General features: G+C 42.2%; 1 protein-coding gene across 1 annotated transcript in view; it reads left to right on the top strand.

Moving 5' to 3' along the window:
* The window catches only part of rev3l (REV3 like, DNA directed polymerase zeta catalytic subunit), a 93267-nt gene that overhangs the window by 61946 nt on the left and 4543 nt on the right, over positions 1 to 26778 (top strand). The window contains 21 exon segments of the mRNA XM_022216436.2: positions 633 to 775; positions 3238 to 3729; positions 3732 to 7068; positions 7858 to 8768; positions 8939 to 9024; positions 9221 to 9346; positions 11365 to 11557; positions 11748 to 11862; positions 11996 to 12111; positions 13356 to 13474; positions 14531 to 14649; positions 14978 to 15119; positions 16686 to 16930; positions 19294 to 19402; positions 20791 to 20997; positions 21287 to 21396; positions 23473 to 23587; positions 23839 to 23976; positions 24347 to 24537; positions 25046 to 25292; positions 26055 to 26270. Coding sequence (XP_022072128.2) covers positions 633 to 775; positions 3238 to 3729; positions 3732 to 7068; positions 7858 to 8768; positions 8939 to 9024; positions 9221 to 9346; positions 11365 to 11557; positions 11748 to 11862; positions 11996 to 12111; positions 13356 to 13474; positions 14531 to 14649; positions 14978 to 15119; positions 16686 to 16930; positions 19294 to 19402; positions 20791 to 20997; positions 21287 to 21396; positions 23473 to 23587; positions 23839 to 23976; positions 24347 to 24537; positions 25046 to 25292; positions 26055 to 26270 — 7477 coding nt within the window.

Below are 26778 nucleotides of genomic sequence, written 5' to 3'. Positions count from 1 at the left end.
AACTCTTTGTTCTACCCAAACAGTTTATTGTTGCTCTGCGCTTTTACAGTATCGTAAAAACAAATGAAAACAAATATATCAAACTTTAATGCTTTATTGGCATCAACTGGGACACAGACTTTCAAGACTGAAAGGTGAAGTTGGATGTCAGGTTAGATTTGCAAACTTGTTGACTCCTGTAATCAGACGGGTTGTAATTTTAATTGTAAGTGCACTAATTTCAATTATTTCTTAGCAATACTCTTGCTTACTTTGTTTGCACGTTTTTAAAGTGTTTTAAGTGTTTAATTAAATGTAAGAGAACTTGCCTTCCTGCTTATAAAAGGATTGTTTCGGGATCAATTTGTAGGTATAATATTGGCACCAATGTCAAAAAATGAAAACAATATCCAGCACTACATGTGATGGAAATTTGGATTTTAAATCTGGCCTAATCAGTGTAATGTTTGCCCAGTTTAAGAAGAGATAATGCAATGCAAACATCAAGATAAATTGAATGTGTGAGCTTCACCATTGTGTCTTTGCTCCCCATCTTAAATACAAACACGAGCTGCCATTCATTGAGCGATCAGATGATCGTCGTCCACACTGAGCTGTGCCTCTGCATTGTTTAATCCTGTCTGTGTGCCCAGGCCCGGTGTGAAGGAGGCTGAGGACAGCTTCAGTGACGAGCAGCAGGAGTCCTGTGACGAAGACATGGAGTGGAGCGGTAACAGCTCTCTGTTCGCCAACCTGTCCATCCCCCAGCTCGATGGGGCAGCAGACGAGAGCAGCGGTGAGTCATCTTACGCTGGGATGTACTCAGACAGCACTGAAATGTCAGTTTGCTTTGACACCCATCTTACGTCCCCTGCTGATTCATGTTCCATCAAGGATATCAGAACATGGATCTGATAGCAGCTCTGGAATAAAAAGTTGGGTTTACACCTGTTTTTTTTTTATGAGAGAGATGCAATTTATTGTAGTGGCAGGCTTCTGGATCATAATTGATTCCCTGGAGTGGAAGTGATTACCAATTAACTCTTAATAGTCTTAAGAGATGTGAAGGTACATTTTCACACTTAAATTAAGAGCTTATTACACTGTTCAGTTCACATCAGAAAATTGCTGGAGTATTTGTAAATGTGCCATCCACACTGTTCTACAGTATAATGTCAATTTTTACCTCTCCTGTCTTAACATGTAAATATATGAAATGTTTTTTGTTGTTGATGTTTTATCACAATATGTCATACTATTATACTAATTATGCTCTTGACCATCATTTGAGACCAACACCTCCCAAATTGTCAATGTCTTTCTTTAAATCTGCCTTTGAACCTACATATATTGAAAAAAATATGTACATTTGTGTGTGTGTGTGTGTGTGTGTGTGTGTGTGTGTGTGTGTGTGTGTGTGTGTGTGTGTGTGTGTGTGTGTGTGTGTGTGTGTGTGTGTGTGTGTGTGTGTGTGTGTGTGTACCGTAAATGTAACTGTATTTCATGATATCAATACAATTGACAGTACATTACATTTTCTGCAAAGATAGTAGTGAAACTGGATAAATGAAACGTATAAAGAGAAGTACGATGATGGGAATTTGCCTAATCCAGCAAATTAATTTCTAGATAAATCAAAGCATCTTATAGATCAAACAGTCATCTTAAAATCATATTATAATCATTAGAAAAGTTATGCAGTACCAGAAGGAAATTTGCCTCATTAATTTGCAACTTTGGATACAGAAGCCAATAACCACTGAGTGTAAATTAAAATGAACAAACCTTTCATGACGTAACCCATTAATTTTTTCAGCAGCAGTTTGGAAGGTCAGTGTGGTTGCTACAACCGTCACTATCATAACATTACCTGACTGCTCCTAACTTCAGGCTAATCCAAAAATGAGAAAAGAGATGGAGCTGAGATGGGCCATGCAAAAGGCTTTGTGCCATAGACTGTCCTAAGATGCGAGCTACCCATCACTCAAAGCAGCTTTTCCCTTTGTTGTGCATAGTTTTAACCCTTAATACTATTTGCATGGGAGACTTGTGTAAAAATTCATCCCCAGTTGTCATTAATTGGACAGTTATCTGTAGAGACCTCAACTGTTTTTGGTATCAGGCTGTTGAAATGTTTATTTCGCCTATGAAGTTGGGGAACTACAGTTTTTAACTTGACAATGTCGTCTTTAATTTCAGTCCTAGAAGCTGCTCAAAGAGGTAGCTACCACAGCAAAGGTGCATCCTGTCATATTGTCGTACAGACTCCAAAAATAAGTATATTTGAATTGACAGTAAATAATTGGATGAAAATCGAAGCACATTTCTCATTCTCAGGGTACTTGCATTACCTTTTCTTCATCAGTGCTAGTTTAATAGTCTTGCGGACACATTTGATGTGTGTGCAGCTGCACTGGTTATTTTATTGTCATACAGCCAACTACTTGCACTAACAGAAAAGCCACATTTGCAGAAAAAATTGACTGCTGCAGTGAGTTCAGACCTGCAGCCATATTAGTCACAAGTTTTATATATGCATATTATAAATAATTAGAATTTTACTCACATGGAGCTGCTACGATTATACACTGATAACTCTGTACAACTATACAACTTTATGCTTTTGCACACAAAGTTTGGCATTTATTATCAGTTATCTGTGTGGCTCTATATGAGATGTAATTTACCACTCCACTCATAAGTATTTTCCAGTGTCAGATTGTGCTATCATTAGCTCACCTAACCAAAATCATAACAAGAACATTAGGAAGAGACACAAAGAATGAGGGACAATGCTTATAATCAGAGATAAAAGATAAAAATAGAAGAGGACTGCTGTTCCAAATGCTGGAATTGGGAACTGGCGATGGGAATTGTCACGGCAAAGGTTTGCAATTCAAATAGTTGTTGAGATAGTTCCTTTTAAGGTATGTGAATGTTGATTTTGATTTTTGCCATCTAATTTATTTTTGAATTACTTTAGTTTGAAAAAAAATTTGTATTGGTTTTGTTATTATATTTTCACTATTTTTGTTTATTGTGGTCCGTGGTCGCACATGTTTTCCTTTTTTAACTCAAATTCTTCTGCTTTAATTTAGTTTTGCTGTTTACATTATAGCTGCCTTGTTGTCACTTTGTCATTCACCTGTAAAACACTTTGGATGTTTGCATAAATGCTGCTACACAAATATAGTGTAATTGATGTGTTTCTTGCAGATGTGAACACTAACTGAGCTCCCTTTTCTTGTATACCCATAGATTCATCTTTAACGGACAGTGGCTCCATGACCCAGTCTTCCCTCATAGTTGCAGAAAAGATGCTCGGGAAAAGAAATCCCTTCCCTGTGGAGACGGTCCACCTGGAGTCACCTTCTTCAGCTAAGATCCTTATGGAGTGCAAACATCCTGAGCACAGGCCAGTTCATGTGTTGGACTCGGAGCAACAACTTGACAAGCACTTTCAGTTGAAAAGCAGCCAGGACAGCAACAGTGAATGTTCAACAGGATTCAAGGTTAATAAAGAAATCCCCTACATCCTGCCAGTCAAGCACCCAATCCCCTGTAAAATAACCAATCACCCTGAGGCATCGCCTATCTGCGTGGACAAAGAGGACATACGACCTTTGTACACCTACGACAAGAAAACCTCGATAGCTTTGGATAAGACAGATCTAGAAAGTTTCCCGTTCGGTAATGGAAAAGTCATGAAGAACAGGAAGAAGTACGGCAGCATAAAGAATGTAGAAAAAACTGTCTGTCTATTCTTCAGAACCACAGGACCTTCTCTCTCTGTTACTCAGAGCTGAGAAACTGCTCAGCTAAGACGGAGCTGGAACTGAGCACGAAGGACAGCAAAAGCCCCATCCTGAGGAACATCACCTCACCCCCGTCACCCATGAAGGAAGATGAGTTTCTTGATCCTCAAGAGGAAGAAATGGGCCAGGACAGCGAGGAGGGAGATGTTGGCGAACTCAAAATCAGGTATGAAGACTACCAGGAAAATAAGACTGAGAGAACTATTGTGGCTCAGCAAGAGGCACATTACAAGTTCTTCCCCAGCGTCATTCTGTCAAACTGCCTCAGCAGGAAGAAAGCTGGAAACAAAAAGCCAACTGATAGCTGCAGCAAGCTTGAACAGGTGCAGCCTCGCAGGTCTAAACTAAAGGTAAACAGAAAAAGGTTGGGGATGGCAGGATGTAGGAACAAGTTGAAGATAGTTCAAAGCCCCACCTCTGACAGCCAAGTTAGCACTGGCCTCCTCTTAGTCACGCCTCCTGGTCCAGTGACTGCAGACACAGAGATGCCAGTTTCAGAAGATCAACCCTTGGAAGAACCTGAGCCAATTAAAGATGAACCAATTGTAAAAGAGGAGTCGAAAAGTGAGGAGAGGTCTGTAAATGAACAGACAGAATCACTTTCAGAGCCCATTTTGTCCACCTCCGAGCCCTCTTTTCCTGAAGAAACTAAAGACTTAGCAGAGGACAGATTAAGCCCAACACTAGACTTATCTGCTAAAGTCACCTGTACGAAACCATCAGCGCTACCTGGGAGTAAATACACCCTGAGGGCCAAACGGAAGATGAACTATGATGGTGAGGATGGAGAACACTCAGCTGTCACCCGTTCTAAAAACTCAGCCTCTGCTAAAGAACGACTCAAGGACAGCAATGCCTCGACTGGTCAGGAGCTAAAATACCAGAAAAGACGTAAGAAGGAGCCTCCCATCATCATCAAGTACATTATTATCAACAGGTTCAAAGGACAGAAAAACATGCTGGTGAAGATGTCCAAAGTGAATGTGGAGGAGCAGCTGGTAGTTTTGACACCAGACAAGCTAGAGCAATACAACAAACTGGCTCCTCTCAAGGAGTTCTGGCCCAAAGTGCCAGAATCCACTGCTGTCAAGTTTCCCATCACCGAGCCAAAGGCCAAAAAACACCCCAAAAGAAAGGCCAAGGTCAACTCTGCAAATAAGAAAATGGTCAACAACTCGTCCAAACCCCGGATAAAGCGGGGCGAAAGAGTCAGAAGGACTAAAGGCTGTCAAAGAGGCCTAAACCTGCCCTCTCTACCACCCCCTCGACCCTGTTACTGTGAGTTAGCAGACGATTATGACATTGAGTATACAGATGTTATGGTGGAGTTGGGCTACCTCTCTGATAGATCTCCGAGCCCTACAGACTCAACACCTCCACGTTGTTGGTCTCCAAGTGACCCTCTGATGGGCACCACAAGTTCAGAACAGCTCATAAATCCTCTTAGTGACCCATGTCTTAGTTCTGCTTTTCAAAAACCAAACACAGTGACTTCAACCAAAGGAGCACAAAGCAAGGGTCAAACTGCCAAACCTAAGAAGTCCACATATAGTAAACGGAAAGTAAGCAAGTCTGCTATCAAGCCTCCAGAGGCAGAAGAGGCCAAAAAAGAGAAAACAAAACGAAGTAGTGCTGCTGCAAGGCAGAAGAAGAAAGCTGAAGGTCTGGCTGAAGTTTCAGCTGAAGGTACCATCAGCAGTTCCACAACCACCATGAGACCGAGAAGATCTCGTAAAAAGAAAATTGAGGAACCAAAAAACCACGAGTTAAGTAATAGCAACTCTCGACTACTTTTCCCAGACAATGAGTCCCCTAACTCAGAGAATTCTTCTCAGGAGGTCCCTCCATTTCAACAACCCGTGAGCACAGATAGCAAGAGCCAGTCCCAGACTCCATCTGCACCAGAATCTAACTCAGCAGCCCAGTTTATAGAACCAAAGGTTGAGGACTGTGAGACCTCCATTATGGAGGTCAACCAAAGCATTTTAGCACCAGCTCAGATGAAGCAGCAAGCTTGCCAGACCACTGCGGTAAAGTTAGAAGCTTCACAAGAGGAAGTAGTGGCTCCTCCACCTCCAGCAGCTGTTCGACCCTCACAGGAACAAAGTAAAGATGCTCAGCCAGCTGTCACACCACACTCTGTCCCGAAGAACGGGGAAATCCCCACTCTCTCAGAGACCCCTTCTGGCTTGGCCGTCCTGAAGCAGCTTCTCCAAAAGAGGCAGCAGGGTCAGGCTCTTCCCTTACAGGTTGTTGGCACAGACAGTCACTCGACTGCTATCGCTCAGGCAGCAGCACTACTAAGTCCGACAGCTAAACCTGCTAAATCCAGAAGAGCCCCCTCCACTGCTCCTCGGAAACCAAGAGCCCCAAAGTCAAACACTCCCAAGGACAAAAAACCCAGAGCAAAGAAGGGCAAGATGAGCAGCACTCAGCCTAATCTATCAGTGAAGCAGGAGGGCAACATGTCAGATGACTGCCCCCTCTTCCTGTCAGAACCAGGTCTGGACAGCTGCTTAATGGAGGACAGCTTGTCACCGGAGCTCCCACACAACTACACCTTTGATATAAATGCAATTGATCAGACGGAATTCTCCAGTCCATACAGCGGCAGTCAGTTTGTCCTGACTGATAAAAACTTACCTGTTAAGTTCCTGAGTGATATTAGCCAGGAGGCTGTGTCTGCCCAGGCACTGGGCTTCGAAAAGAAGCTTGATAGGTTGGTTAGCTCTGTTGAGGATCTTCACAGAGGATCTGACTCCCACAAAGTAAGATCTGTCAGCCCTGAACTCTTTGATAGACCAGAGAACGGGGAGTCTATATCAAACCTTGCGTTGCTTGACTCTGACAAAATCAAGGGCAGAGAGTGGGACTTCTCTTTAGGTAAAGCCCACAGCCTCAGCCCCTTTCAGGACTTTCACTGTGAGAGAAAAGAGTTGCTCTTCTCAGTTTTTGACCCCGTCCTCCCGCTGTCTCTAAGCTCTGCGTCATTTGTTGACCATGAGGGTTCGCCCACAAGTGAGCTTCTGGAGGGCATTGATGGGCTAACGTCCACCACACCCAGTAGCTCTCCACGTTCCATCAGCTCATTATCGCAGGTGAGGGCAAGCCAGTTGCAGCGGGGGACAGGAGGTGGAGCTCACATCCTGAAACCCCTCATGTCCCCTCCGAGCCGAGAGGAGATCCTCAGCACCCTGCTGGACCTGGAGATGTCAGAGGCCACGTTCCAGGAGCCCTTCTGTAGCGATCCCTCTGATGTTCCAGGGAAACCAATGTAAGACTCTATACACAAGCCACAATAACAGTGATTTTTTTTTAACATTATCTTTTCATGCTAGTAGCGTGTTTGTGGACTGAATGTACATAGAATAACCAGGTTTCTATAAACCAAATGGAATCCAATTCCTTAGAATATGTGATATTAGCTGATTTTAGCTTCATGTAGACAGAAAGCATTCATGTCTGCAGTTAAGTAAACTGGTAGTTAGGCCTCACCACCCCAGAGCAATGTCTAAAGTCAAATGTAGAGTTTAGTGTTAAGGAGCAATGTCTTTAAAAGCGATTCCCCACTTTGGCTTCATTATGCATGGATGTGCAGGTGGTGCAACAAGCCATGCCTACAGTAGGGATCATTCTATTCTATGGCGGTGAAAACGTGTTGACAAACATAGCAACAAGAAAAAGGGAGAAAGAAGATGGTAGCTAATGAATATGGGTGTCTAATTTAAAACTATCCAGTGAGGAAGGAATTGCATTAACATGATTGTTAGAGCTCACAGACACTAACTCTGCATTTTGGCGGCGAGTAATATGAAAAGTAAACAGATTTTTTGTTTGTTAAGCTCCAGATGGAATTGTTGACATTATATTTTTTTAAACTCTCATATCCTCAAAAATCCAAAGATGTCCAGTACTGGTCTACAGGGCTTTATTTGACAAGTGTGGTCCAGGTGATTCATTACACCATTTTGCATAATTTTCCATCTCTACTGCTGTGATGAATTATAGTCATTTATAAAATGTAAATAGGTGAACTAATCACATCCTCCTGTCTTTTCTTCAGGGAGGTTGGTGGCCGTAAGCTAACGGTGGGGACCAGATTAACTAAGGAACTCACAGAGTTCAATGGAGACTTGTCTTTGGAGGGCCTCCATTTCTGGAAGACGGCCTTCTCAGCCATGACGCATCCAGCCACCACAATTACCTCATGTTCCCAGGGAGCCGAGGCCCCAGAGATGACTAAAGAACCAGCAGAGGTTGACCCATCCTCAGCCACTGACAAGAAGGTCATCCTGATGCCTTGCAAAAACCCACCAAGCCGCGAGCGTGTGCAGCTGTGGCTGGAAGCCAGGAAACAGTACGAGAGTTTACAGAAAGGGAGGAGAGAGGCGAAGGGGAGGACTGGGCTGGATGTGGAGGAGGGGAACTCAGTGAGAGCTGAACAGCCAGCTGCTTCCAGCTGCCCGACAGTGAAGGTTGAGCTGTGTGGGAACCTTTCCAGTATCAGGGCCCAAAGGAGAAAGAAACGGAACCTTTCCTTAATCATATCTCCTCTGGTGAATTCAGGTTCACAATGTAAATCCACAGAAACGAGTCCAGTTTCAGATGAAGGCAGTTTAGGTCTTGAGCAGGAGGAGAAAGAAAAAGATGATAATGATGAAGATGATGATAAAACCACCTCTCCAGATTCCCCAGAGCTGCCTCCATGGCAGCAGAGCTGTCAGTTGAGTCCCTCAGGATCAGACCGTCTCAGCGAGAACAGGCCAAGCGAAAACTCTCCAGAACCACTATCCCCTCGGCTCTCTAATTCCCTAGAGAGACTAGGAGGGAGCCACAGTCCCTCACTTCCACATGTCAGTGACAGGGAAGAGGAGAGGACTAGTCCTCACCTTCTTCACAGCTCCCCCTTCTTGAGGAGACGACGGAGAAGCAAGGAAGATCTGGAACCAGTGTGCAGCACGCCCATATCTAAGGGTAAGAAAACGGCACTAATCTCTGTCTGTCATCTGTGATGTTGAAACATCAGCTAAAAATATCTGAATGATTGACGAGTAAGCGAGGATTTGCCACAGCTGACTAGTTTCTTTATTTAATTCCATGCTATCTTGTTATTAACATTCATACTGCTACTTTGCTTACTGCAGAGGATCCCACCTCTCAGAGAATCCAGCAGAGGAGGAGAAGTCAGGCAGATCCACTGAGAAGAGTGTTACTGACCACACAGATGAAGGTCAGAGCGCAAAAGAGTTTGATTGAGATGTTTTTCAGAAGTCTCAACACATCAAAGCCCAGGGTGCCAACTTTAAAATCCCAGTCTTGACCTCTGCATGTAACAGGGTGGTTCCCTCTGGGTCTAGTTATTTAAATTGAGTCTGTGCTGTCTTCCTGAGTGCAACATTTCTTATGTGCTCTTGTTTTTTTTGCAGAACCAGTTTGCTGCTTTGAATGTGCCAAAGAAAGAGAACTCTCAGATTGAAGGACCCAGTATAGCCAACTCGTACGGCTTCAAAGTCAGCATGCAGAACTTGCAGGATGCCAAAGCCCTGCATGAGGTGAGCTGCACCTCAGGGCGTTTTCAAGCCCAGAGCTCCTTTGTTCTGGTCCAGAACAATGGAGGTGGTGTTGGATGACTTGCTGTGGTTTCCTCTTGGTTCAGCTTCTTTTCACAAAGAAAAGAAATCAATTCATCCAAAGTACATAACTGAGGAAAAAAAAAGCACCTGGCCCTGAACAAAGTCCTGTCTGCCGAGATATCATTCAGTTCAAAGCTGCAGTTTTATGTCGCTCTCTCTATAGAAAATAAACACACATACGAAAAACATCACCTTCTAAACATCTTGCAGAGTATTCCCTGTATTCATGTCAGGTTTGGCTCAAAGTCACACTACAAACACTCTGGTTGAGACCAGTTGTTCTAAGAGTCAAATATGTTTGCTGTGTCGAAATCTATAGAAACTAATTGTAATAAGGAGAAACACAAACCAGAGTCTGAATCAACTGGACTTAACAGTACAAGCTTGAAATCTTTCTCTCATATGCACAGATCATCATTCAATATTATCAGGGGTTTTTTCTCTGAACGTCAGGCAGTTTCTGTGTGTTTCTTCCTACTGACAGTTTTACTCACTGTGGGCTCATTCTTCACAGTAATTTATAGTCCTGCACCTTTATGAAAACAGCACAACCACAGCTGAGAGTAGAGACAAATTAGAAATGTCTGATGTGCAATAAAACAAATTTGCTATGCCATAAATGATCAATAACAAAAAAACTAAATTAGATTTTTTAAAATTATACATTTGTCAAAATCTGAAAACGTGAATTGAAGAGGTGCAACAACAAGTTTTATCAACACTGGAAAAAATGATGACTCCACATACTGAAGATATTGTACAACTTTTTAAATTTGTGTCCCTACTGGTGTCCCCTCTGTTCTGTATGAACGCAACCTGCAGTTCAGCCAAACAGACTTTTTTTTAGAATTTTTGTCACTTGACTGTTGGTTGCAGCTTAGTTATGAATGACTTTAATGTTGGACAGAGAAGGACATAATTTTTTTATTTTTTTGTTTTTTTTCAGAATCTGTTTTCTGCTAGCAGTTTATTTTCGACAAATTTATAGACAATGAAGTATTGCAACTCTCAGTTTACTTTTGCTTACTTTTAACAGAAATGCATGTGACCCTTTAGTGACTTCTGGGTAGTTGAAAATCAAACAGATTCTTCAATTTTTATGGTTTCTGCTTCTGATAGAAGATTTCATTTGAGTGATTTTTAAAAAGATAACATGCCTTTAAAACTTACCAGCTAGTTCTGGGATTCAGAGTGTTAAATGTGTAAGAGCATCTACATGGTTACACCTATGAGCTGCTTTATTTCTTAAAATTGTTATTGATTGAGTAACTGGTCAAAAAAAAATTCAGGACTTGTTAGTTATGTTAGTCTTATGAAAGACTTTCCAAATCCCCCGCATTCCTTTTCATCTGGGAAAACTGAATTCACTCGGCTGCACATGTGTTTTGGAGTGAAGAGAAAGATGAGGAGATGACAGAGTATATGGGAAAATATTAGAGACAAAAGTTTAGCAGGATTTAAGGTTTCAGACGAAGCAGACTTGGCTGCTCAAGTAGCTCTTAAATACTGCAACTTATGTTTAAGTGGATGATTTTCACCACTAAATCCCATCCACATGAGCTTCTGCAGTCTGTCTGGATTTCTATTTAATATACCTGGCATTAATGGAGCTCTTATCCAGAGAGACTTAATCAGAAAAACATTAATTTACTAGTTCACTAAATTATTAGGCAGTCATTAGGAAGGGGTGAAATGATCAAAGCTAAGCCAATATCTCTGCAATTGGACATCTGATCAGATAAATAAAGTCTGGGTATATTGCAGAAGATATAGGGAAAGTCTGGAATTTGTTCGAGTGCAGAGATGAAAGAAAATCATTTAATAGGCGGAGGATGACCTGATGTGATTCTTTTAAAGATGAGTTTGTGTCTCAGTTAACACACACCAGAACTACAAAATCTGAGCGTAAAGATTGTAGCTTTGGATTTATTTTTCAGGTCCAGCACCTAACGCTGATGGGCATGGAGCTCCATGCAAGAACCCGCCGTGACCTCGAACCTGACCCTGAGTTCGACCCTATATGTGCCTTATTCTACTGCCTCAGTTCTGATGCTCCCCTGCCGGATGCAGACAGCACCCAGTTGACGGGTGCCATCATCGTGGACAAAGACCATCAAAGTTGTAGCCAAGGTGAAGTCTGACTTACTTACAGTGCAGCAAGAGATCGGTTCTACTTTGCATTTCAGTTTTGAGCATCATCTTGCAGCATTTCCCTCTCTTAAAAAGTACTCTAAGGTTATTTTGGTGTAAAAATTTGATCCAAGTGATGATTGTTTTTCTCTATTTAGTTAGACTGATGAATATATTTAAATGCATTCAGCAGGTTGCAGAGCAACAGCGCCACTGCTGGTCAGATCAGGCATCTCTGGGCTGCAGGTCACATACGCCACTGAGGAGAAGATGCTGTTTCAGGAGCTGATCACCATCATTAGGAGGTCTGTGCATATCATGTTCTCACAGAAGCACAATTCTGATTCTGTGCTGTCTTTCATGCATTTCCCACAAGTGGAGGAAATATATATTGCTCTTAAATGACCTGTCTGTACTGCCTTGGTCGTGTTCTGTCAGGTTTGACCCGGACATCCTGTTGGGCTACGAGGTGCAGATGCATTCCTGGGGTTACCTCCTCCAGCGGGCCGCAGCACTCAGAGTGGACTTGTGTCAGCAGCTGTCACGAGTGCCAGGTATGCACAGGAACAACAACAAAGATTTCAGCTTTTCTGATCTCTCAGAAAAGCTTGTGTACAGAAAATAAACATAGATAGATATAGTCTTTTTTTAAGTTCCTCTCTGGTCAGTGATTATACTCCTAAAAACTTGTCTCGATGTGTCAAAGTAACATGTAGAAGTGTTCCCTAAAATAGCCCTTTCTTTCCCCTAAATGGCCTAGATGTAACCCTAAACTGTTTCTTCTTCTAAAAAGCAGCTGCTCTTTTGTCTTTGCTAATCCATCTAGCTCCCGCTCACCCGGAACTCTACTCAAACGCTGTAAAATTATTGTACATTGCACAACGGCAAGTTGTAGTATTGGAGTAATTCAGCCGTACATATTTGAACCTAAAAAAAAAACATTTCACAATTTGGCAGGATTGATTCCTTAAGTTTGTCACATATAAAGCACTGAAGCCTGGATCTATGTTTTTGAGACTGTCATTAGTATGATGCAGTTTCAAGCTGGATATGCTGAGTTATGGTGATGACTGCTTTTTGTGCTTAATATGGCCAGATAACTACAATATGTAACTGATCTGTGTATATCTAAAAATATTCAGAGGAAAAGTTATTTGTTGCTAGCAGGACTCCCTCTGCCATATTTCACTGGGAAACCACAGCTTGTAGCGAGCTATTGGCTTCCCCTGTTTTAAACATGGTTGTGACGCATCAACGTAAATCCATAAATTGAAGCCGACACTTAATATTGATGTGCAGCCACATATTACGCATGTGCAGGATTTTGCTGCAGATTATTGAATCTGACAGTCCGAGTGTTGCTAATAATAGTCAGTGTGTCCCATCAGACTGAAGGCGTGTCTGGGTGCACTTTTATGTTTTTTACTAGAAAGTGTTTTGCAAAGTCCTGTGAGAAAAATCATTAAACCCAGGTCAATACAAAGTGTGTGTGTGTGTGTGTGTGTGTGTGTGTGTGTGTGTGTGTGTGTGTGTGTGTGTGTGTGTGTGTGTGTGTGTGTGTGTGTGTGTGTGTGTGTGTGTGTGTGTGTGTGTGTGAATGTACACATTGTCAGTACTGTAAGTGCAAACACATGTGGCTCAGTTTGTGCAGCTGTGAATGAGTGTGTGTTTGCAGCGCTGTGTGAATGTGTTTGGATGTTTCCCTGTGAGTGTGTGCACTGAGAGCTTGAATGGAGAGCCTCCGGCGGCTGCCCTCCTCTGTAATTGGCTGTCTGTCTGGCTCCTTTCGTGTCCTCAGGTGACTCCAAAGAGAATCGCTTCGCTGCAGAGAGGGATGACTACGGAGCTGACACCATGACGGAGATTAACATCATCGGACGCATCACACTCAACCTCTGGAGGGTGATGAAAACCGAGGCAGGTGTTCCGGTGTGACCTCCACACACTCCATTGTCAGCCGCCAGATCTCAGCATTTCAGCTTGTGGCCTACTTTCTCTTGCTGCACTCGTTTTTCAGGAGGGAATCTCATCACTGTTGCATTTCTTTCCTGCTGCAGAGAGCATTTGTGCCTCGTGATTTATTTATTTTTCATATGGAGCGTTATTTTAGCCTGTGAACAATAATAATCTCCTGCATTTTTGTTTACTCAGTGGTTTACTCTGAGCTGGCATTCTCCACTGCTGGCTCCACCGTGCCAACAGTTTTTGCTGCTTTAGGCTGTGAGCTCAGTTGCTTTTTGATTAAAAATGCTGTTTTTCTCGGTGAAAACGTGCAGGGATTCCCTCCTTGTCAGTGAAGCAGACAACAGGGGCCCACAGTGGCCAGTGGAAGCAGCATTCACTCACCATATAAAGCTCAGCAAAACTGTGTGGTGCGAAAACTATTTTCAGAAACAATTTATGAGCTTTCAAGTGAATAGTTTCCAATTAAGTTTTGACCCTGTAATCCCAAAAGTCATGGGCCTTAAGGAATATCATAAAAATAGCTGCCAGTTGAAGGTTTGGGTCTCCATCAAGAAAGGGGTCTGTAGATGATTAGAAAAAGATAAGGAAATATTCTGTGTTTCTGATACACAAAACTATGCTGGGTTTATGCACCTCCAGATATCAAAAAAATCTTCAAATGAAATGAAACGCTCTCAGTTGGGTCAGCTCACAACTCGCCCACAAAAAGGCCATAACCTGTGATTAGTGGTCACAAGTAGACACTTTCATTTTATGCAGTTACAAGCAAAACCACTGGCATAAAGAAATCTCCAGTATGGTTTAGACGAGGAAAGTTCTCCAGTTGTACACTTTGTGTACTATTCTCCACTTGCTTTTATACATAATAGTGTAAAACTGCTGTTTTCATTCTGTTGACCACGTCATAGCTTTTCAATTTGATCAGCATTACTGTAGTAAAGTTCTGTGAATGTAAGAGTGAATTTTAGAAGAAGGTAGTAAAGATTTGGTTTTTCTTTTCTCTTGTAGGTGACGTTGAACAACTACAGTTTTGAGAATGTGGCCTTCCATGTTCTCCACCAGCGCTTTCCTCTGTACAGCCCCAGAACGCTGTCAGACTGGTTTGACCACAACACAGACTTGTACAGGTTTGTGCCAGTTTTAAACACACGTCATCAGAATCAAGTACACTGATTATTATATGGACTCTTTGGGATGTTAAATTATATAGCTCATTCTGTCTATTTTTACTTGAACCACAATTACTGTATTTCTCTCCTTTTTTTGTCATATATAAAAATAGATGTATGGGAATGTTGACTGAAGTGTCTCATGGATAAATGGTTTGCTGAATATACATTAAAAAGTGATTGAAGCCGGTAGAAATTTGCTTGCTTGTTTCTCTTTTTTTCATGTAATTTACCCTGAATTTCTGGTCTGCATTACATGATTGTGCTGATGTGTGTGTTGCTGTAGGTGGAAGTTGGTGGACCACTACGTTAGCCGAGTCTGCGGCGCTATGCAGCTCCTGCAGCAGCACGACATCATCGGCCGAACCAGCGAACTCGCCAGACTGTTTGGGATTCAGTTCTTGCATGTTCTGACCCGAGGATCGCAGGTAAAAACACACTTGAAGTACAAATTTCCCTCAGTAATGGAAGTATGGCTGCTGGACACACTGATTAGCCCACATGTACGGATGTTACACTGATGACCTTTTTCATCACACTGGTAAAGTTGATGAGTGAGAATTGAAAAGGTTCCAGTAACCAGCTTAAAGTCATATTCCAGGACTGTGTAAAGGCTACTTAAAGCTGCACTCATCAACATTTGTACACAAGCCATGCTTCCATCTCATTATCATGCTAATTTGAAGCAAACTTTTGACGTGTCACAAAAGAAAGCATGGGTTAAGTTTGTCTCCATTAACTGCTTTGGAGTGAATAAACTAGAGTCTGGTGCCGTCTGAGGCCATTATCTGAGCTGCTTTTATAAACCGAGTAGAAGAAACCAACTAGAGAAAATCTTTGAAGAAGAAACAACAAAACATTCGTTGTGTTACAGATGGCATCCCCTTTCTTTATATTTAAATACAGCTGCCCTTACACAGTAGAGACCGCAGCTCAAGATTGTTTATTTGTACAAGACGCTGCGGCATACGTGACATAACTATACATTGTGGCTGAGAGTGGCATGCTGGCTGGCATACTTCAGAATCTTTCCAGATGTAGCAGGTAATCTGGATAATGATCAAGGATCGAACCACTTGCAAACAATCTGGTCTACTGCCAGAGCAACAGGCTTGAACACAGTTCTAATGTGATTTTTATGTTTGTCCATTATATTCATTGTATTTTCTTTTAAAATAATTTGGCCGTTTTAATATAGCATAAATAAATAAATGACTAAGTGGGAAAAGACTCTAAAAAAGCAGAAATATAAAAGAAAAAAGGAAATTAACAGATTGAACTAATTGATCCGTTTTAAAGTTTAAAAATGTGGGGGAAAGAATATTTTCACTGTGAAAACTTCCACATTTTCTAATTTTTGGGGGAAATTAAAAAAAAATATTAGGTGGAAAAAGGAAATGTTAAAAAAATGTTTCTTTAAGACCATTCAGAAAAAAATCTGCCAAAATCCAGTGAAATTTTTTTTCAAAATATTAGCACTTTTAATGATATATATGTAATCACTTTAGATGTTTTTAGGATTTTTTTGGAAGATTTTATTTATTTTTTTAAAACATGTACAGTGTTAAGATTTTTCTAATTTTTATTTCTTGCGAACTTTGGGGATTTTTTTAAAATAAAACTTTTAAGGATTTTTCTTTCTGAGCATTTTGTAAATTTTTGTAAATTTGGGGAATTTTTTTGTTGAATTTTTTGGATTTTTTTCAGACAAGGCAACAATATTTTTTTGGTGTCGTAAACAACAAGAGGGTTGAGACACCTAAGCTTGACAATCCAGTAATAATGTAGCTTAAAATAAGTTTTCCCAGCTAATTTTAAGATCTCAATATTCTAAATGTCATATCCTATTTCATGAAATCTTACCAAGCCATTTTTCAGTTGTTCTATTGGCAGATTTGTTCACTTATTTCAAGGTAAAAGTTCCTTGAAATAAGTTTTTGTTCATGTTTTGAGAGGAGCATTTTTTCCAGTGTGTGTCATTCTTTTGTCTTCAGTACCGTGTTGAGTCCATGATGCTCCGCCTGGCCAAACCCCTCAACTACATCCCAGTGACCCCCAGCGTACAGCAGCGAGCCCAGCAGAGAGCGCCGCAGTGCATCCCCCTGGTCATGGAACCCGAGTCGCGCTTTTACAGTAACTCTGTGGTCGTGTTGGACTTCCAGTCGCTCTACCCCTCCATCGTCATTGCGTACAACTACTGCTTCTCCACCTGCCTCGGCCACGTGGACAGCCTGGGAACGTAAGGACATGACAGGCCCACACACCGAAAGCATGTAGCGAATCTGCTTAGGTTGCACGTCTGCCAGGAAAGTCTCCCTCCAGCAGCTCCTTCCTCCCCTCATTATTTTTAATGGAACAAACTCTCAGAGAGCTCGGCATGTTGTTCACAGCTCAGGGCAGCGAGCTCCGCGAGTAAGGAGTTATTTCAGTTTTTCAGCAGGATTAGTGTAGTTGCATAGCAACAGCAGGAGACGTGAACACTTCTTTCCAACATGCATATGTCTGCTACTCCAAGGTAACATAAAAAAGAGGAGTGCCTGGCAGACATACACAGGCTCCACGCTCCTCGTTCTCAGCAGAGTAGAAAGTGGCAAATCAGCTCAGGGGCTGGATGGAAATTTTAGCTGTTAAACAAGCTGTTTTTCCCTCAGTAACTGTCTTTAAAAGATAAAAAGCAATTTTTTACATTTGTTATTTTTGCGGTTATACTTCACATCTGCTTTTCAGCTTGTGTGTATTCAGTCATTTTGTCTTCAGGACTTTTAATGGCCAATGCAGGATTTTTGCATCTAAAGTATCAGTGAATTCATCAGTTACATAGAACAGAAAGAGAATTCATCAGCAGCAAGTTAGAAAAGTGATGGTATTAAAGCTCCAGCTTCTCCAATGTGAAAATGTGATGCTTTTTTAAAAATCCTAGTTCATAGCAATCTCACACCTTTAGCTTTTGGACTGTACATCAGACCAAACTTTTGAGGACGTCACTTGGACTTTGGGAAATTGGCAAATTTTTTCACTATTTTCTAACATTTCACCCTCTAAAACCCCAAGCAGTTTCTAATTTGCTTCTTTCACATTTTTACTCACTGTGGGTTCATTTTTCACTGCAATTATAAATCCTGCACCTCTATGGAAACATAACAGTCATGGCAAGAAGTAAAGAGAACTGAAAAATGTGTTGTTTAACAAAGTAGTAATGCCAGAAATCATATATATGTATATTTCACAAAAATGCACATTTGCAACTTTTTGCAAGTGCCCACGGATGTTACCACCATTAGGAAAAAGTGACACAGAATGCTGTACATATTTTACCAGCATTTTAAAATTTATTCCATACTTCTCTCTGCTCTGTGTAAAAACAATCTGCAGTTCAATGGAATTCAGTGGAAAAGTCACTGAACTTCTTCCAAGTAACTGTTGCCCACAGCTGAGTCAGTAAGGGCTTTATGGTTGCATCGAGAAATGTTGAAATTGTTTTTCTTTTCTTTTTTTTTGCTGCGTTTTATAATGGACGGACATATTGACATTTTGATGAAATATGATGTTAAGCTTAGATTCCAACAGAATGATAAGTTGCAGATGAGTAGTTTAATGACCATTGGAAAGCTGAAAATTTGATGATTCTTTCTGTTTTTATCATTTCTGGCTCTGATAAATTTTGACAATTTTTTAAAGATTGCATACCTTTCAGATTTTTGTGGTTCAGAGGGTTCCAATCAGTCTTCTTTTAAAGGGGTACTTCGTTTTTTTTCAACCTGGGGTCTGTTTTCATATGTCATTACATGTGAGTGATGGAGAAATGAATTTTCGACATAGCTCCAGTATTTAGCCAGGCAGACAGCTTCGCAGCTCAGCTAGCAGTTCAGCTATGGGGCAACTTGCCCCCCCGCGTCAAAGTCTGCCCTAACGAGCTTTATCCCCCACACTGACCGGCTCAGATAGTCTCAATGAGTGTCCCACAACATACTAGAGATGAGAAGTGAACGAAAACCTCCACATTACTTGGCGATCGCTCTTTGTTGTGGTCTGTATCCAAATCTCAGGACACTAGAAAGCAAATCTCGTTCCGAAAACACCGGTTTTGGCACGAGCTATCGTGCGATGTCGGAACAACCTGAGATTTGGATACAGACCACAACAAATAGCGATCGCCAAGTAATGTGGAGGTTTTCGTTCACTTTTCATCTCTAGTATGTTGTGGGACACTCGTTGAGACTATCCGAGCCGGTCAGTGTGGGGGAAAAAAGCACGTTAGGGCGGACTTTGACGCGGGGGGGGCAAGTTGCCCCATACTTTTCGCTAGCCGAGCTGCTAGCTGAGCTGTGAAGCTGCCTGCCTGGCTAAATACTGGAGCTATGTCGAAAATTCATTTCTCCATCACTCACATGTATGAAAAGACATGAAAACAGACCCCAGGTTGAAAAATAAGGAAGTTCCCCTTTAACCTTTTAGACTGAATGCATTTTAAACATACAGAGCTGAATTGGCAAATTATTAGTTGGAAAAACAACATGTAATTGATTATTAGTTACTACTTTGAACTGAAAAAGGCTCAGAGTTGTTTTTCTCAGCTGATAAGTCACACTGTGTCCATTTCAGGCCTGATGAGTTTAAGTTCGGCTGCACCTCCCTGCGAGTTCCTCCTGAGCTCCTCTACCAGCTCCGTAACAACATCACCGTGTCACCCAACGGCATCGCCTTCGTCAAGGTACAACACCCACCATTACACCAGCACTCAGCGTCATCCTGAAAAAAATAAATAATAATTTTAATAAAACCTCTGTTGCGTTATGGATCATCTCTCTGAGTTGTCCAGCAGTGCAGCTTCATTAAGGTTCATTAACTGCTGTGACGGCCAAGCACTTCTAATACACTTCATGATCTCCATCCCTCCGTTCATTCACTGATTGCCTCACTCTGCCAGGCTGTCGTCCTGTAGACTCATTACATAACAAACGCTCACACGGCTGCAGCAGTCATGTGTAATGAGGTTATTAAAAGACTAGAACTCAGCCGACAGTGTTCAAAATGTCAGTGATGCAGTAACACGATAATATACACCGCAGTTGTTTGACCAACTTTTTACAGTATGTATAATATATTGAACGTCTTAACACAGAGGATTTCACTTTATTTGTGATGTTTATGCTGAGAGAAGCTTTAATACAGCGCCATCTTTTAATCCTTTGACAATAATTTATTATTGTGCACTTTCTCTGTCAAGAGCAAGACAAATAATAAATTGATGTAGAAGAAAACAACTTGCAAAGATTTGTCCTGACTGACCAGCAGGCCAGTGTCTGTCAGGAAATTTTAAACTAATACACTGTCTTCACACATATTTCACAAAAAAGTCAACATATAGTACTTCACCATGTTATAATAGATGGAAATGAAGCAATACTTTGAGTGAGTGCCTGTGGGATATAAAGTCTGGGATCCTGACCAATCACAGGATCAAGGATATTTATTGTCACTGCATTTCTACGACAAAATTTTTGGGCACTTCCAAAAAAAAGAAAACCCAACACAGTATAATAAACAATAAATAATTTTAAAAATGAAAAATAAATAAAATAAAATCAAGTATTTACAAAAAAGTGTAAAGAGTGTACTGGCACAGACCTGTGACCAGTTTGTTTACATCTGTTGTCACGAAAAAAATGTTAAAAAGAAATAAATATTCCTGCTGGGATGTGTGATCATTGTTCTGGTTTATCTGTTTAATGTAACACTTGTTCACTGACCAGAAGTCAATTCAACCCATGTAAGTCCTTGTTAAGGTGCTCCTTTACAAGCTAAGCTCCCATAATGCTTTCTGCTGCCGGTTTGTGTTTGTTGGTTGTTTTCTAGTGAACACATGCAGAAACAAAGTGGTGATGTTTTCAGCAGCAGCACAATCTACAGCCTCCAAAGAGGCCACATAGTTTAATAAACTCTGTTCAAAGACAGTTTCAACAAATCCTGAACATTATATCGTTATTGGAGGTTTTTAAGGACGGCTGTTGTACTTGACCACATCAGCTCATTTAAGAAAGCAGATGTTTTAGACAAAAAAGACCAGTTCTGAGGTACCTGCATGTTGTTTGTTTTCAGTCCTCGGTGCGTAAAGGCGTCCTGCCCAGTATGCTGGAGGAGATCCTCAGCACGAGGATCATGGTCAAGCAGTCAATGAAAACCTACAAGCAGGACAAAGCCCTGATGAAGCTGCTGGACGCCAGACAGCTCGGACTTAAGCTCATCGCTAACGTCACCTTCGGCTACACTGCCGCCAACTACTCTGGACGGATGCCCAGCGTGGAGGTAAGCTCATGAACAGTTACTATCAGCTGTCTGCGCTGTGAGCTTCCAGTCTGCCAAAACTAAAGGCATCTTTTAAACCTCGGTGGAAAACATTAAGATAGAATGTGGAAAAGACCATATTTGAAGCCATCTGTTGGTCTTTGGGAGAAGCAGGATGGATGAAGCATCACATATTTAGTGTTGTGAATCTCAGATGATCTGGACTGAACTAAACTGGAAAAAATGCTAAATTTATCTATGTAAAACTTTTTTTTCCAAATTCATGGACCAATCTCCTTCAAATTTCCAGGTCGGGGACAGTATTGTCCACAAAGCCAGAGAGACCCTGGAAAGAGCCATCAAGCTGGTTAATGACACTAAGAAATGGGGAGCACGTGTCGTGTACGGAGACACCGACAGGTGAGCAATGATAACACTTTTCTTTGAATCTGTCAGTGTTCTGTTGTCAGAGCAGCAGCAGCTCAGGCAGGTTTACAAGTGATGTTCACTCAGAACTCCTGTCAGCCTAAAGCCACAACTGACACACATTCCTAATTTCAATTCACTGTCTCTCACTTTGTGTTAACACAACCAGCAGCTTTGTCGATGTGTTGCCTTATTCTGATGATGTGTGAGTTTCTGATTTCACCTGAGCTGTGTTCTCATGAACATTTGCAGCTGTCAGTTTACAATTCTAAAGGTTCTGACAGCCGCTCTGAGGCGTTAATTATTCTCAGTATCAGAGGTGCCGCAGCGACTATATTTGGCAGGTACTGATGCAAAGAGTTTCTGTTCCTGCAGTAATAAGAACTGTGAAGTTTTAAACTCCAGGAATAAACTTTTTTGTCTCTTTTGCACTTAGTTAACAAAACTAAATGACTTCAGCAGGGAAACTAACGAGAAGAATGTGTCTGTGGGAAATGCGTCTACATATTTGACACGTTAGGTCTCATTCTCAGGCTTCACTTTTCTACACAGGATGCATTCTGGCACTGCGCTGAAAGAAACAGACATGAAGCTTTAAAATAACTTCAAATCACTAAAAACTGGTGTATACACCCCTCAAATGCACTCAGACAATAGAATAGTTGCTGCATTGTTGCTGTACAGACACAAATTTTGGATTTGGATGATAAAATTTACATCACACAGTCCCTAACAAGAGTGACTGCACCTGAAAATGTAAAATAGAAACAGGAGAGATTAGGATGCTCTTCTCTGTGTATGTGGGATCAGCTGAGATTGATCAGTTTGTCTCCTGCAGTCATGTTTGCTGTTTTTTTTTTCTGTTTTCTTGGTCTTTCACTGTCTGTCATTTTTATTTCAAATGAAGGTCAGTATCTTACAGCATTCTTAATTATTGTTTTCCAGACTCTGTTTCGGGATAATCTGCAGCTTCCTCCTAACTTATTTGCTAGCCGTTAGCGTAGCCTTAGCCACTGTGAGGGTCACTAATTTGAGGTTTGTGGCAATGACTTGTTTGTTGTTCAGTTTTTTTTCAGTCTCTGCTTCAGAAACATTTCTGAGACCACAGAGTGACGACAGACGGAGACGAGGCTGGATGGGACCTGTATTACCACATTTATTTTTAGAAATAATTGGTAAAAAAAAAAAAAATCCAAATATCGGATGATTATCAGTCTGTCCCACATTGGAAATGGTCACTGCAAGCCTTTGAAGGTGTTTCATTTCTACATGCAACTAAAAGAACCACATCATAAACAGAAGGTGACACAGTAGGAAGTTCAAAGATCTCCAGAAGTCTCTGTGCTGTTTGACACACCTCAGGAATAATCACACCAATATGTAATCTGTAACCAGCTGCTAAATCCTGTAAAAGGAGCAAAGTGACAACATCCACAGGAGGTTGTCTGCGTTTGATAGCAGAGGTGATGCGACTGTGTGAATAACAGACCGTGTCCTTTCTGGTGTATATGGAGTATGTAATATGAATGGAATCATGTGGATATCCAGCCTCTGCATTCAGAATCGGTACTGGTAAAGCGGACAGGTATACGGAAACAAGGAATTGGCTGTTACATGCTATTGAAATCCTTCCACAGTCTGTGTAGATTAGGAACAGGCGCATGTGTGTCATTACATGCACAAGACAGAAAACACAAGTGAAACTCCTCTGACTGCACACAGATGTGGAAGCTTGGGGTAAAACATAAACCCCAGAATGTCCTGTGGTGATAACGCATGTTTGAGAAGTTCCTGATAACGTTTTTGATCCTTTTTGACCAAAATGGGAGCTCGTACCTCTAACCACAAAACAATATCAGAGTTTAAAATGTGACAAAACTCTCAATAACCTGCTGAACAGTCGTCAGAAATGTTACAAGTTTGCTGGCTTTCTGACAGACTTAACCACTGACAAATCAGCCGTGTTTACTTCCTACTAAAGTGACATTAAGTACTGATTGTTGTGTCAGACTTTGTAATGAGCTTCTGTGTGTGTCTGTGTGTGTCGCTGTGTCTGTGTGTGTTTGGCAGCATGTTTGTGTTGCTGAAGGGAGCCACCAAAGAGCAGGCCTTCAAGATCGGCAACGAAATCGCTGAGGCGGTGACTGCAACCAACCCCAAACCGGTCAAGCTCAAGTTTGAGAAGGTAGAGCTTCATCACACACACACACACACACACACACACACACACACACACACACACACACACACACACACACACACACACACACACAAATTCACACTCACACAGGCCTCTCTGTATTGTCGGTGCAATTTGAATTTGTGTCCCTTCAGTGTCAATTTTGTCTCCATCTGCACTCGTAGACACATTTAGAGGCAATTATCGATTTCTGTGTCTTTGTGTGTGTGTTTCTTTGTGTGTTGTGCGTTTCCCAGGTGTACCTGCCCTGCGTGCTGCAAACAAAGAAGCGCTACGTGGGCTACATGTATGAGAGCCTTGACCAGAAGGAGCCCGTGTTTGACGCCAAAGGGATCGAGACGGTGCGCCGCGACGGCTGCCCTGCTGTTTCCAAGGTAACAGGCAAACCATCCTCGCCTCCTCCTCTCAGTTCCAGCGAGCTCTACACCAATCACGGCCACGCCAGACTTGTTCCCGCTCTCTCTCGTTTACTCAGACCGTTTCACATGTCAATCAGGGAAAAGGTCCACGACTGCTCAGGGACATGGCGGGGTTTTGAATAGACGCTGTTCATGCTATAATTTAGGCTGGGTCACACACAGCCGGTTCCCCTAATTATAGTTAAATATCACGGCATTAAATAGCACGTTCCTTTTTTTTTAATATTGCAAATGGATCCTGCTTTATTTTACCCACTTGACCCCTCTGCCTTTCCATTATCTTCACTCTCTCCTCTTGCTTTTCATGCGTGTGTTCGCCTGTCAGATTCTGGAGCGTTCCATTAAGCTGCTGTTTGAGACACGGGACATCAGCCAGGTGAAGCAGTTTGTGCAGCGTCAGTGTGTGAAGGTTCTGGATGGCCGGGCCAGCATGCAGGACCTGACGTTTGCCAAAGAGTACCGAGGCAGCGGCTCGTATCGACCCGGAGCCTGTGTCCCAGCGCTGGAGCTCACCAGGTGTGTTTGCAGAAAAGAACACCGACACAGCGACAACATGGGAGAGAAATGAACGATTGGATGAACAGTGTGTTGACTGTGTGTGTGTGTTTATGTGTGTTGATTGTGTGTGTGTGTGCATGCAGCAGTAAGGAGGACGGTGAGAAAGCGCTCACTGTCAGCTACAGTTACAGTACTCAGTGTGAATCCAATTACTCCTTCCCCACAGTGCTCATTGTCTGCCTGCACCAGCCTGTTGTACAGTACCTGAGTCTGTTGCTAAGCAACCCAGCTCTTAATGGGTGAAAAAAATCAGATTTCAGAGGCATGGGTAAGAGGAAATAATCACCGTCATTCATGAAGACGACTGTCTCATGCTTAAAAGAGCAACAACACAAAGACACAGAGACTCCTGGTGGTTCTGGTTTATTGTGAGACGTTAATTATTTGAGGGATTCACAGTAAAACGTTTGGTGTCGCAGTAAACAAACAGTCCTGATTAGGGTTTCTGTGTTTCGGTTCGTTTCAGGCGTATGATGGCTCACGACCGCCGGCTGGAGCCCCGTGTAGGCGAGCGGGTTCCCTACGTGATCGTGTACGGGACGCCCGGCGTGCCGCTCATCCAGCTGGTGCGTCGGCCCATGGAGGTGCTGCAGGACGCCGGGCTGCGCCTCAACGCCACCTACTACATCACCAAGCAGATCCTGCCGCCACTGGCCCGAATGTTCCAGCTGATCGGAGTAGATGTGTTCAGCTGGTACCAGGAGTTGCCCAGGGTGAGGCGGAGGAGATTTTTATCTCCACAATGCAAATTAATGCAGATTGTAATTCAGTTATTACATCATCCACATGAAAACCTTCTCCATAAAAGCAACAAGAAAGCAAAGGGAGCTTAAAAAGACAAAAAACTTTCCTTGATGCTGAGCTTGGAGGATTAATTACTGATTAGTTACCATCTATGTTTGACCGATGAGGGGCTGAGCAGCTCACTGCTGGAAGTCTGACAGGTAGAAGTCACCCCTTGCTTCCATTTTTGTAAAAACAAAACCAGACTGTCTGGTTTTTTATTCAGCATTTTAGTGGAGAGAGAACAAAGGATGAGCCGAGATCTCTGCTGCTTCCTGCTGAGGATCGAATGAGACTCATCAAACTGCAGAGCTGCTGCTTCAGTCTGTGTCAATACTGAAGTCAGTGTCTGTCTGACGGAGCACAGACGCCATCTGCTGGCCACCTGTTCATCTAAATCATGAACATACAAGCAATGTTTCCTCTGTCATTTTATTTCATGGCCTTTGTAAGATATGAAGACTTAAAGAAAAGATTCCACAACGTTTAGTTTATATTCGTGAAGTTGGATCTTAAAATGCTGCAACAAACCTGAAAAGGCTCAGTGTGATCGGGATGGACAAAAATGCTTCATCATCCACTTTAGTAGTCTGATCCACACAGACTTTCCTTTATGTGCTACATTTAAAATTGAGCTCTACACGTGTCTGTGTCAGCTGTGGCAGTTAAAGTACATTTCTTCCTCTCTGCAGATCCAGAAGGCGTCCTGCTCCTCGGGGGTGGGTGGAGAGGAGGTGGGGAGGAAGGGAACGATCTCCCAGTACTTCACCACACTTCACTGCCCCGTGTGCGACGAACTGACCCAGCTGGGCGTCTGTTCAAGATGTCGGGCCGAACCTCAGCGAGTCGCCGTCACGCTCTACCAGGACATGAGGCAGTGGGAGAGTCAGCAGGACCAGCTGCTGAAGGTGAGAGGGGAGCGTCAGACTGTTTGTGGTGTTTCAGATCCTGCAGGAACGTCCAGGAGTTAAACTGAGATTTAAGCTGAGCACACGATAAACAGGAACATCACAAAGATGAGTGGAGATGTCAGTTTTGACATTTTGCGCCATTCAGTCACATCTGAATAAGAATGTCCCAAGTTTGATTCTGGCTGAACTGAACTTGTGCAGAGTTCTTCACTTTCATCTGCTCAAATCGCAGTTTAAGACGTGTACGGCTGTTTTTTGATATTACTCAAAGTTGTGATTACTGTTTAAATGTGAACCATTTTGACTGAATGTGGGGAAACTTTTTCTTCTGAACTCAGTCAAGACCTTCCATCATGCACCTGAACACTTATCTCCAGGTGCGTGTCTCTCTCTCCTCACTGGGATTTTTTTTTTTTTTTTAATTATTTTTGGCCTTTTCTAGGCTTTATTTGACAGGAGAGCTAGAGATAGATATGAAATGGGGAGAAGAGTTGGGGAAAGACAT

This window comes from Acanthochromis polyacanthus, chromosome 16 (assembly GCF_021347895.1).
Source record: "Acanthochromis polyacanthus isolate Apoly-LR-REF ecotype Palm Island chromosome 16, KAUST_Apoly_ChrSc, whole genome shotgun sequence".
Lineage (NCBI taxonomy): Eukaryota > Metazoa > Chordata > Actinopteri > Pomacentridae > Acanthochromis > Acanthochromis polyacanthus.
The sequence above is the reverse complement of the archived record's forward strand: the minus strand, read 5'-3'. Positions and strand labels throughout refer to the sequence as shown.